The 11,130-nt window shown below is 60.4% G+C and overlaps 1 protein-coding gene across 3 annotated transcripts; it reads left to right on the forward strand.

Moving 5' to 3' along the window:
* Nucleotides 1–1,224: 1,224 nt before the first annotated feature.
* On the forward strand, nt 1,225–10,519 carry XIRP1 (xin actin binding repeat containing 1). Of its 3 annotated transcripts, XM_045904017.3 has the most exons (3): nt 1,225–1,388; nt 4,296–7,668; nt 8,096–8,206. In XM_045904017.3, exons 2-3 carry the CDS (start codon nt 4,300–4,302, stop codon nt 8,102–8,104), a joined length of 3,378 nt encoding a protein of 1,125 aa, XP_045759973.2. In that variant the 5' UTR covers nt 1,225–1,388; nt 4,296–4,299; the 3' UTR covers nt 8,105–8,206. The 3 variants fall into 3 exon arrangements, with proteins under 3 accessions (XP_045759973.2, XP_045759972.2, XP_045759971.2); XM_045904016.2 differs by having other exon boundaries at nt 4,299–10,519; XM_045904015.3 differs by having other exon boundaries at nt 1,226–1,388; nt 4,296–10,519.
* The last annotated feature ends 611 nt before the right edge of the window (nt 10,520–11,130 follow it).

Here is an 11,130-nt window from a genome sequence, read left to right on the forward strand (position 1 = left end):
CAGATGATCAGGAAAAGCCTGGGGAGCAGGCAGGGGGATGGAAAAGGACAGGGGAAGCCGAAAACGGGAGTGGATGCAAGAGAAGGGGTCCCCAGATGTCCCTCTCTCTGGCCTCATGTTAGTGCAGCATGACTCACCCTGACTCGGTAGAAAAAGCGAGCAGTGCCTGGTATCCCCACCTGGCACCAGAGGGCATCCCGCGTGTCAGAAGGAGACCCTGTGCTGCCAGGTAACAGAAGGCACCCGCATGGCCTTAGACCCAGCACCTGGGCAAAATGCCTCCTTCCTGAGCGCTCTGGGTGGTCCCCTGATGCCCCTCACCCTTCCTGGTTGGAACGCCAGGATCTCTGGACACTGCTAAGTACCTTGAGTTCTGGGAAGCAAAGAACGGGGAGGCATGACCCCCCCCCAACCCCGCAGTCGTCTGTGACTGGGAAGCTGATGACTCCAGGGTCAGAAATAACCCCACAGTCAGCTCGCCGCGTGCCATCTCTCCCTTCCCCCCATTCCCAGAAAGTCTGGGCCCTGAGTCAGAGGGAAGAGTCCCAAAGTAAACAAGGACCCAGATCATCTGCTACGAAAACCACAGAACCATTCTGTGGAATTCTTTGATAAGTCAGGGACCTAGTGAAGAGTTGAGGCCTGGAAATTCAGATGTCTTTTCCCCAATGCAGTTGCACTCCAGACTGTGTAGCCCGGTGTCATGGGGCATGAAGAAGGACAAGAGAGGGGAAATCCTTAGCGCAGAGGGGATGGGGGAGAAGGAGAGCTGGGCTTACCCTCAGAAGTGTCCAGGCCAGGAGCAGAGGAGAGGACCCAGGCCTGCCCTCAGGGGTGGGGGGGGCCTCCAATCCGCTGGCACAGTGAACACACACATCAGGAATAGCCAGAGACCAGTCCAGAGCAGAGAGGGGTCACATGGGATAAGGGGGCAGGGCCGTCCAGGTGTCAGATGCCCCTCTTGATTCATTCCCCCAAAATAGGTCTGGGACACCTTCACCCCACACCACGGCTGAGTCACTGACCCCAATCCTGAGATGAGACTTGAATGAATGAAGTGGTCCCTACTCCTCTTCCCTCACAGCAGCAAGGACATGTAACTGATTCCCCGGGATGGAAGGGGGACTTCCACAAGCCCTAAAAATAACTGAGCCACTTCATACTCTGAACTCAGCCTCCCCCCCGCCCCCACCTGGCCCACCCCTAGCCAGCGAGATAAAAGCAGCTGCTAGGCTGGCAGAGGACAGAGACCCGAGCCAGGGCAGTGAGAAGGCGCCTAACGAGGCCAGTGGAGCAGGACCGGTCCTGAACAAGAAGCCGGAAAGACAGGCCATTAGCTCACACCTGCCACAGACCTGAGCACCCCCTCAGCCAAGTGGGACCTTCTGGTGAGTGACCTCTCATCTTTCCATGGCAGGCTGGTTCTCTGCACCGGGGTCCCCTGTGGGCAATGTGGGACAGCTCTCAGGGGAGCGTAGGACAGGGTTAGCTCTGGGTGGAGGAAGGAGGTTGCAACTGGATGTAGGTGGGGGGCAGGGGGTCCCTGATATAAAAGTTCCATGAGGAAGTTAAAGGAGCATTAGCATGGGCCCCATGGGAGCTCTCAGAGTGGCTGCCACAGGCCTGAGTCCCACACAAGAGTCAGGTTCTTACCAGTCTGGCATAATTCAGAAAGGCTTTCAGGAGAAGGTGGCCTGGAACTGCTGTTTTTGAAATACAGGTACAGAGCTCCTCAGGTTTCAGGGTTTCTTCTCAAAGAAGCCCTAGGCAGGCCCAGTGTCCGGAAGAAAGAGGGACACAAGAGAGGTCGGAGGACACAGGGGCTAGAGGGTAAGACATAGGCCCGACTCTGCATTGCTAGGACAAACCCCATGCCCAGCTGTTGTGGGCAAAAGTCTTGGCATATCTGGCACCAGGAATATCTCCCCAGGGCTGGCCTGAGCCCAGCTCCCCATATATCATGGCCTAGGACCTGGAGTAGAAGGCAGATTTTGCCCCAGGCCATGGTCTTGCCCAGTGGGAAAACCCTTGGGGCAAATCTGGGGACACGAGGTGGGGAGACCAGAACTCAATCTGCCCAGATGTAGAGACCTGTGGAGGCAGAGCCAAGGAGAAGCAGACCTGGAGGCAAAGGTGGGGTCACCTTGAGAGGCTGGCTCAGCCCTGGGAGGCCAAGCTCTGGCACACTTCTTTGGGTTCAGGCCTGACCCTAAGTCTGGTGGTCCCAGTTCCGATTCCACCCACACCCCACCCCTGTCCCTGCCCTTTAGAAATTAAGCCCCAGGAGTTTCAGGCCAGGCAGGGGCAAGGGTGGGAGGGCCAGGGTTCAGAAAACCTGCTTCAGGTCTTGCTACTACCTTACAGAGCCCCCCAGAACAGCTCCTTCCCTGTCTTTGGGCTTCCGTTTCCCTGTCTAAACAATGGGGGGTTAGGTTCCTTGACCTCTGAGGGTCCATAGTTCTGACATCCCTGGATTCCATGATGCTAACAATTTGTAACCACAGCAGGGATTCTGGAGATTCCTGGGGTCAGTGGTCGGGTGGAGCTGGTGGTCCATACATGCCATCTGCTCAGGCCACGTGGTCGTGACAGGACAGGGAGGCCTGGTTTGCCTTTGTTCCCATCAGAACTCAGAGATAACAGGAACCACCCAGAGCGTGTGAGGAGACTCGGGCTGCAGGTTTCAGAGTTTTCCCCACATCAGGGCTCTGATGGTTGGTGGCCAGACTGGGATGGCTCTCTCAGAAGGGGGTTGGCAAACAGGTCTCAGTTCCCCCCACTTCTTAAGTAGCCATGAGGAGGAAGTCCTGCCCCCCACCTGCTGCCTGTGTCCCTTAACCTCTCCCCACCGCCAGGCCCCAGCGCTGGTCATCCTGCAGGCCAGGCGCCTGACACTAGCTCGGGAGGAAGGGGGCAGGATCAGGGAGCCCAGGACAGAGAGGGAGATAAGGTGAGTGAAGGAGCCCAGGGTCCCAGTGGCTGAGCCTGGGCCTCCCTTCTGAGCCCAGGGCTGCTGGGCCCAGGCCAGGACCTCAGCTATATTTAGCATGAGTGTGGAGCAGAGCAATGGGTCAGGGGCAGCGAGGGGGGACATGCTTCCCATTCCTTCCCTACTGGCCTCTGGGGACTGTCAGTACACCTGTCACAAGACAGATAAGACACAGAGAGGACTGAGACCAGAGAAGGGCTTGAGGGGTGGGAGGCCACGGTGGGGGGTGCGGGGGAGCTGGGGTGAAGCAGTGCCTTGATGGAAGCTGACTGACATGAAGAGGGAGAAAGAGGAGACGTTCAGGAGTTTGGGGCTGGTGCCCTACAGTTGGGGAAGAGTCTCTATGAGCCAGGGCAAGGAGGTCTCTGCAGTAAAGCCCTCTGTGCACTGCCTTCCCTCCCTGTGGGTGTCTCCCTCCCACTCTGCTCCGGGCGGCTGCTGGGGAACTGAGGGGCACCATAGCCAGTAAGAAAGCTTCACGCCCCTTCCCTCTTATTTCTTGGGAACAGGGCCCCCAAATAGGGTCTAGGCACTGCCTGCCGCTCATTCACCAAGATCTGACTCTTTCTATGCCTCGGTTTCCTTGTCTTTAATTGGGAGTGACTGGACAGAAGGCCCTTGACATCCCCCTGGCTCCCACCTTCTGAGTCTTGGGGTATGGCACAGAAAAACCCTACCTGGGATTCAGAAGCTGGCTCTGCGGAGCCGTGAGGTAGCTGGTGAACAACTGCCCCTCACAGAGCCTCAGCTGCAGCCTCTGCTGCAGCCCCTGCTAAACCTCCCCAGGGCCCGAAGGGCTGGAGGGCGGGCAAAGTGGCAAGTGCGCCCTCTGGTGTTGTGAAAGGGAATTTCTTCTCTGTGGGCAGTAGCCCCCAGTTTAGGGGCCCGCCTCTCCCCAACTGGAACCCCATCAGTCAAGATTCACCTGGGAGTTCACGAGGGGAAAATCGACTTGGGTAAAGGAAGGTGAGGATGGAACATGTCCAGTTTGCCTATTGGAGGTTTCAGCATCCCATGTAGGGCTAAAGGACAGGGTTTCGTGGCCAGCAGTGCCCTGCCTGCTCCCTAGCAACCCAGGTAATTCTGGGGAAGCAGGACCCACCTCGATGGATGGCTCCATATGCCCTAAGTTCAAGACTTGTCACATGGCAACCGTGCAGGTGGCCGAGTGATACCCAGGTGAGGTCTGGAGAGGGAGGGATTCTCTAAGCCAGGTCACCGTGGGCCTACTCTGTCCCCAGACCCTGCCCGCTCTCATTTCTCCCAGCCACCAGCCCCATCCTCATCTCTGCCCCCTTCTCCTCAGAAGGATGGCCAAAACCCGGACGCAGGCAGCCCCCATGCCGACCATTCCGATGGCCACTGCCGAGGACCCGCCCCTCCCTCCAGCCCCAGCCCTGGAGGATCTGCCACCGCCACCGCCCAAGGAGGCCTTCTCCAAGTTCCACCAGCAGAGACAAGCCAGCGAGCTCCGCCGCCTCTACAGACATATCCACCCAGAGCTCCGCAAGAATCTGGCCGAGGCCGTGGCTGAAGACCTGGCTGACGTCCTGGATTCTGAGGAGCCCACTGACGGTGACGTCCAGTGCATGCGCTGGATCTTTGAGAACTGGCGGCTAGATGCCATTGGGGACCGTGAGAGGCCGCCTGCCAGGGAGCCCGTGTCCGGCGGCGATGTCCAGGCTACCTCCCGCAAGTTTGAGGAAGGCTCCTTTGCCAACAACACAGACCAGGAGCCAGCCGGACCTCCGCCACCCGGAGGGGACGTTCGTGCAGCCCGCCGGCTGTTTGAGACAAAGCCGCTGGATGAGCTGACTGGCCAGGCCGAGGCACCGGAGGCCACGGCCAGGGAGCCTGAGGCCAGCGGGGATGTCCAGGGTACCAGGATGCTCTTTGAGACGCGGCCGCTGGACCGCCTGGGCTCCCGCCCCTCCATCCAGGAGCAGAGCCCCTTGGAGCTGCGCTCAGAGATCCAGGAGCTGAAGGGCGATGTGAAGAAGACAGTGAAGCTGTTCCAAACGGAGCCACTGTGTGCCATCCAGGATGCAGAGGGTGCCATCCATGAGGTCAAGGCCGCATGCCGGGAGGAAATCCAAAGCAACGCAGTGAGGTCTGCCCGCTGGCTCTTTGAAACCCAACCTCTGGATGCCATCAACAGGGACCCCAGCCAGGTGCGGGTAATCCGGGGGATCTCCCTGGAGGAGGGGGCCCAGCCCGACGTCAGTGCGACTCGCTGGATCTTTGAGACACAGCCGCTGGACGCCATTCGGGAGATCTTGGTGGATGAGAAAGACTTCCAGCCATCCCCAGACCTTATCCCTCCTGGTCCAGATGTTCAACAGCAGCGGCACTTGTTTGAGACCCGAGCACTAGACACCCTCAAGGGGGAAGAGGAGTCTGGAGCAGGGCACCCACCCAAAGAGGAAGTAGTCCCTGGCGATGTCCGCTCTACCCTGTGGCTATTTGAGATGAAGCCCCTGGATACTCCTAGAGACAAGGTCCAAGTGGGCCACCTGCAGCGAGTGGGTCCCCGGGAGCGTGAGGGGCTCATGTCTGAGCATCTCCCCAGTGATGGCTCCTTCGCACTGTCCCACTCTCAGAGTGCCCCCCAGAGGGATGGGGTGAAGGGGGACGTGAAGGCCTTCAAGAACCTTTTCGAGACCCTTCCCCTGGACAGCATCGGGCAGGGTGAGCCTTCGGCCCATAGGAGTGTGCACAGAGCAGAAGGAATTGATTCTCCTGGGCAGTCCCAGGACCTAGGGTCCCCAGTGTATGCCATGCAGGATGGCAAAGGCCACCTCCATGCCCTGACCTCTGTCAGCAGAGAGCAGATAGTTGGAGGTGACGTGCAGGGCTACCGGTGGATGTTTGAGACACAGCCCCTGGATCAACTGGGCCGAAGCCCCAGTACGGTGGACGTGGTACGGGGCATCACCCGGCAGGAAGTGGTGGCCGGAGACGTCGGCACTGCCCGGTGGCTCTTTGAGACCCAGCCCCTGGAGGTGATCCACCAGCGGGAACGGCAAGAACGGCAGGAAGAAGAAGGAAAGAGTCAGGCAGATTCCCAGCCTGAGGCACTCCCGAAAGGTGACGTGCAGACCATCCGGTGGTTGTTTGAGACATGCCCAATGAGTGAGCTGGCCGAGAAGCAGGGGTCAGGGGTCACAGATCCCGCAGCTAAGGCCAAGGCACGGTCCTGCACCTGGATGTTTGCGCCCCAACCCGCAGACAGGCCGGAAGGCTCCAGGGAGCAGCACCTGCAAGTCAGCCAGATCCAGACTGGGGAAAGACAGACAGACGGACATGTCTTCGAAACGGAGCCTCTGCAGGCCTCAGGCCGTCGCTGCGGAAGAGACCCTGTGCGATACTGCAGCCGAGTGGAGATCCCTTCAGGGCAGGTGTCTCGGCAGAAGGAGGTTTTCCAGGCCCTGGAAGCAGGCAAGAGGGAAGACCAGGGGTCCAGGGTACTCCCCGAGCCCATCTCTGTGGGCTCTGTGCACAAGTTCACCTGGCTCTTTGAGAACTGCCCCATGGGCTCCCTGGCAGCTGAGAGCATCCGAGGGGGCAACCTCCAGGAAGAGCAGCCCGTGGGCCCCTCAGGCAACAGGGTGCCGGAGAGGCAGGAGACCGCAGCGGAGGGGACCCTGCGGACTCTGCACACTATGCCCGGCCTCCTGCACCACGGAGGCATCCTCATGGAGGCCCGAGGGCCGGGAGAGCTCTGCCTTGCCAAGTATGTGCTCCCAGACCCGGGGCAGGGGGGACCCCGCATCCAGAAGGAGGAGTTGGTGTCTGGCGAGCTTCCCAGGATTGTCCGCCAAGTGCTGCGCCGGCCAGATGTGGACCAGCAGGGGCTGCTGGTTCAGGAGGACCCAGTGGGCCAGCTCCTCCTTAAGCCGCTGAGGCTGCCAGCCCCAGGCAGCAGTAGGCACGTGGAAGACTTGGACCCTGAGTTCCAACAGTTGCTGGCTTGTGGCCTGGGGACCTCAGTAGCAGGGACTGGGCTGGTGATGCAGGAGACAGAGCAGGGTCTGGTCTCGCTGACCGCCTACTCCCTGCAGCCCCGGCTGACCAGCAGGGCCCCTGAGAGGGGCAGTGTGCAGCTGCTAGCCAGCTGCATCGACAAAGGTGACCTGAGGGGCCTGCAGAGTCTGCGGTGGGAGCCACCAGCTGATCCAAGCCCAGTGCCAGCCAGGGAGGGGGCCCAGAAGCTGCCCCCAATGGAGAACATCATCCAAGTTCCCCCACTGGACCCCAGCATGGGGATGGGGCACCTGAGAGGTCTGGGGGGCACCCCCCACCTCCCACAGCCCATTGGAAAGGCAGTGCCTCTGGCTGGGGAAGAAAAGCAGGAAGATAGTCGCGCTGGGCAGAAAGGGATAGCAGCTTTGGGAAAGTCCGAAGGAACCACGACGAAACCCCCAGGGCCTGGGGCCCCAGACCTCCAGGCTGCCATGCAAAATCTGTGGACGGCAACTGCTGAGGCCCAAAGCCTGGGCCAGCAAGTTCTGAATAAGCACAAGCAAGCCTCTACCCCTGGAGCCACCTCGGCGCCCCTAGAGCCACCTCGGCGCCCTGATGGTCCTCTGCAAGCATCAGCCGTGGTCACCTTGGCTGCCCAGAGCAACACTAGGCCTACGGCTGGAGGTGACCCCAGGATCCCAGCACCCCCCAGAAAGGTTAGTGGGGAACAGAAGGCACTGCCCAGAGGGCTGCCTGAGGGGTGGGTGGCTACTCAGGATGGCATCTACACTGCTCACCCCATGAGGAACTCTGAGCCACCTGGGGCTGTCCAGCCTTCTGAAAGAGAGCCCCCACAGCAGGGCAGGGACACTGCCCTCTCGGCCCAGGCCCGCAGCCCACTCCAGGAAGGCCCGGGTCAGAGTCTGAGGCCCAGGTGGGAGGAGCCTGGGGGCTGCACACAGATGGCCTGGGGACCTCCAGAGAAGGCAAAGGCAAGAGTCGGCCCAGGAGGCCTCCAAGCCACAGAGACCACCCTGAAGGGTGCCTCTTCAGCCCACCACACTCTGGCCTCTGAGCCTCGGCCTGCAGGTGCTCGTCTGCACTCCCATAATGCCTCTGTTCCTCCTCCTCCTCTTCTCCCAGCTGCTGTGACAGGACCGGACTTCCCAGCCCAAGCCCGCCATGGTAAGGACTCTATCCGGCAGGACTCCGAGCCCCTGCAGGGTGCCCTTCTCCACTCCCACAGCAGCCCTGCCAGCCAGAGAACCCCTGGGGAGTCACAGACAAGGACCCCAAAACTGGAGCCCAAAATGCCCCCAAGGAAGAAGCCTCAGCTGCCTCCCAAACCTGCATACCTAAGCCAGATCCCCCCTCCTCAGAGGCTGCGCACACCCTCAGTTCTATCTCCCCAGTCCTCCAAAGAAGCAGGACAAGGAGAACACAAGCCAGGTGAGAGAGATGCAGCCACCCTTCGGTCAGCCAACGTCCCCACCACAGCAGGCCAGAGATGTGTCTCTCTGGCTGGATGCCCCCGTGAACAGAGCCAGGCCAGCCCCCAATGTGGGCCCAGGACCAGGGCTTCCGGACTCACCAAGAGCCAAGCTGTAGGCAGCAATGCCCAGAGCCCTGAGCCCCCCAAGCTCTCAGCTCTCAGCAGTCACCCCACCTCGCCACAGCAGGCTCCCAGTCCCCCAGGAGAGGGGCCTATGGCAGGTTCCCAGCAAGGGGCCCCTGAGAGCACTGAGATTCTGCAGGGAAGCCAGCAAGAACTCCAGGGCCTCCTGAGCCAGGTGCAAGCCCTAGAGAAGGAGGCTGCAAGCAGTGTGGACGTGAAGGCGCTGAGGAGGCTCTTCGAAACTGTGCCCCAGCTGGGAGTGGCCCCTCAGACTCCTGCTGCCCCCCACAAACCTGACGTGTCAGTGGTGCAGGCCTTCGGGGAGCTGACAAAGGTCAGCACAGAGGTGGCCCGGCTGAGGGAACAGACTCTGGCCAGGCTGCTGGACATTGAGGAGGCTGTGCACAAGGCTCTCAGCTCCATGTCCAGCCTCCAGCCTGAGACCAACACCAGGGGCCATGCCCAAGGACCGCCGCAGGCCCACGGTGCCTGCAAGATCAGTGACACGGACAGAAGTAAAGCCAGACCTAACTGCTCGGGCCAGGAGGTCAGAGGGCAAACTGCAGTCAAGAACCAAACCCAAGCTGCAAGCCATTCTGAGGTCCAGAGTCAGGCCAAGGTCAGAAATCACACAGAGGCCAGGGGTCAAGCAGCCTCAGTCGTCCCTTCCACCAGGAGGCCAGAGACATTGAAAAAGAACCCAGGCCTCCCTGGAGTCTTGCCTTCCAGCAGAGATCCAGCTTGCTCCCCAACATTCAGCTCCATTGAGTCAGCCACAGGGAAGCTTCCAGAGGCTCCCAGCCCCAGGGGCGTCCTTGATGTCTCAGTGAAAAACACTCACCCGGCACAGGATGTGGGCCAGGCCCGGCTCCACCAGAAAGGGCTCCTGGACAAGGCTGGAAAGAAGGAGGTCACCAAGTGCTCTGGGCAGCCCAAGCCTGTCCCTGCCTCAGCCAGCAGCCCCCTGCCCACTGGGCAGCAGAAGAGTGTTCTGGAGCTGCAGACTGGACCTGGTGGCTCCCAGTGCTATGGAGCCATGAGAACAGTTACCCAGCAATGTGAAGGGGTGGACCCGTGCAGGAACCTGGTCCTCTCATCCCCCACCGTGGTCACCGAGCAGGCAGAGCTGTCCAGGGGCCCAGGCCCCCACCTCGAGCGCCATGATTCCCCCTTGCTCCGGCAGTTCCTGCGCAGCCCCGCCAGGCTCGGCGGGGGCCTGGCAGAAGCCGGAATGACGCAGGCCCCCTGTGGCCACTCCCAGCCCGAGGCCCAGTGAGCCCCTCCACTTCCACCACAGCCTCCCACCAGCACTGCACTGCGGCGTTGCCCTCCAGGGCCCAAGGACCGAGGTGGGCGCGGACCTCCTGCACTCATGAGGCAAGGACCAAGAAGAAAAGGCATCTTCCAGGAACGTATGGGCAGTTTCCCTTTCCTCAGTTCCATCAGTAGGCCCAGCCCTTGCAAAAGGCGGGGAAGACAGGTTGGGAACAGGCCTGCCAAGTAGCGCGGGCATGGGAGAAGCACTTGTGGAGGATGGAATATGCACAGACACGTGCTCCTCACACAGGCCTAGCCCACAGACTGGCCCTAAGAGGGAGCCCCCTTAGGATCAGAGGGACCCTCCCTCTCAGCCTTTGTTTCTTTTATTATGAGTCAAAATGTTCTCAGCCAATGGCTCCTTAACTCTGGGAGAGGACAGGGCCAACTGGACAGCAGGATTGGTCTCTGTTCGGGATTGGTCTGAGGGCTCTGGAAGGGCCCTGCTGCAGTCCCTTCGTCACTATCCCCATCGCTCAGCGGGTCATCCTGACAGCCCAAAGGTCACGCGGAAAAGCTCAGCAATCGGCACATGTCCCTAAAGCCAAAGATACCGCCTCTCCACCCCCACTGCCCTTCACTCTGCACCCCAAATGGAAAGGATACAGTCTGAATAAACCCAAGTTTTATTCTGTCACCTGTGTGTGTCGGACAGTTTGCGCATCTGTTCTAGAATCTGGGTTCCCACTGTGGGAGAGAAAAGAGCCACAACCTCCGGATGCCCCATTTTCCTGTCAATAGCAGTGTTGGAAAGCTCTGAAAAGCCACCCCTTCTTCTACCATTGTGGCCGGGAAACAAAGAGGCCCCACACAAACCCCCCCGCCGGTTCTCCTTGCTCCCCTCCCCCCCCTTCCCCAGCCCATACATACACTGCTGCCCCTCTACCTCTGGTCTCCCCTCCTGGATGTTCTTGGACATCACCATGGAGTGGAATCTGACCAGAATCCTGCTCCAGAGTGGGAGAGTAGCCCAGTCAGGCCTGGGAAGGAGGGAGGGTCACACCCCAGGAGAACTCCAGTAGCCAAGACGGCTGGGCCCTCTCCCCTGCTCAGGCCAGGTGCTGCGTGCAGAGCGGGGGCTCCTGGGAAGGGGAGTGCATGGAGTTTGGCCCGGAAGGCCAGAATGATTCAGTGCAGGGCTCTTTCAAAAAACACTGAGTCCCTGCTGCATGCCAGGCCTATTCTAGGCATAAGGGACACAGAGGTGAGGTCTTATGGGGTCACACTCTCAGGGAACTGACCTTCT

The sequence above is a fragment of the Mirounga angustirostris genome, unplaced genomic scaffold, assembly GCF_029215605.1.
Source record: "Mirounga angustirostris isolate CCGP_5_RB_7025 unplaced genomic scaffold, mMirAng1.0.hap1 SCAF_1, whole genome shotgun sequence".
NCBI lineage: Eukaryota > Metazoa > Chordata > Mammalia > Carnivora > Phocidae > Mirounga > Mirounga angustirostris.

Bases quoted from the DNA above. Each gene is read 5' to 3' on its own strand.
- XIRP1 (XM_045904016.2), top strand. From the start codon at position 4,300: ATGGCCAAAACCCGGACGCAGGCAGCCCCCATGCCGACCATTCCGATG.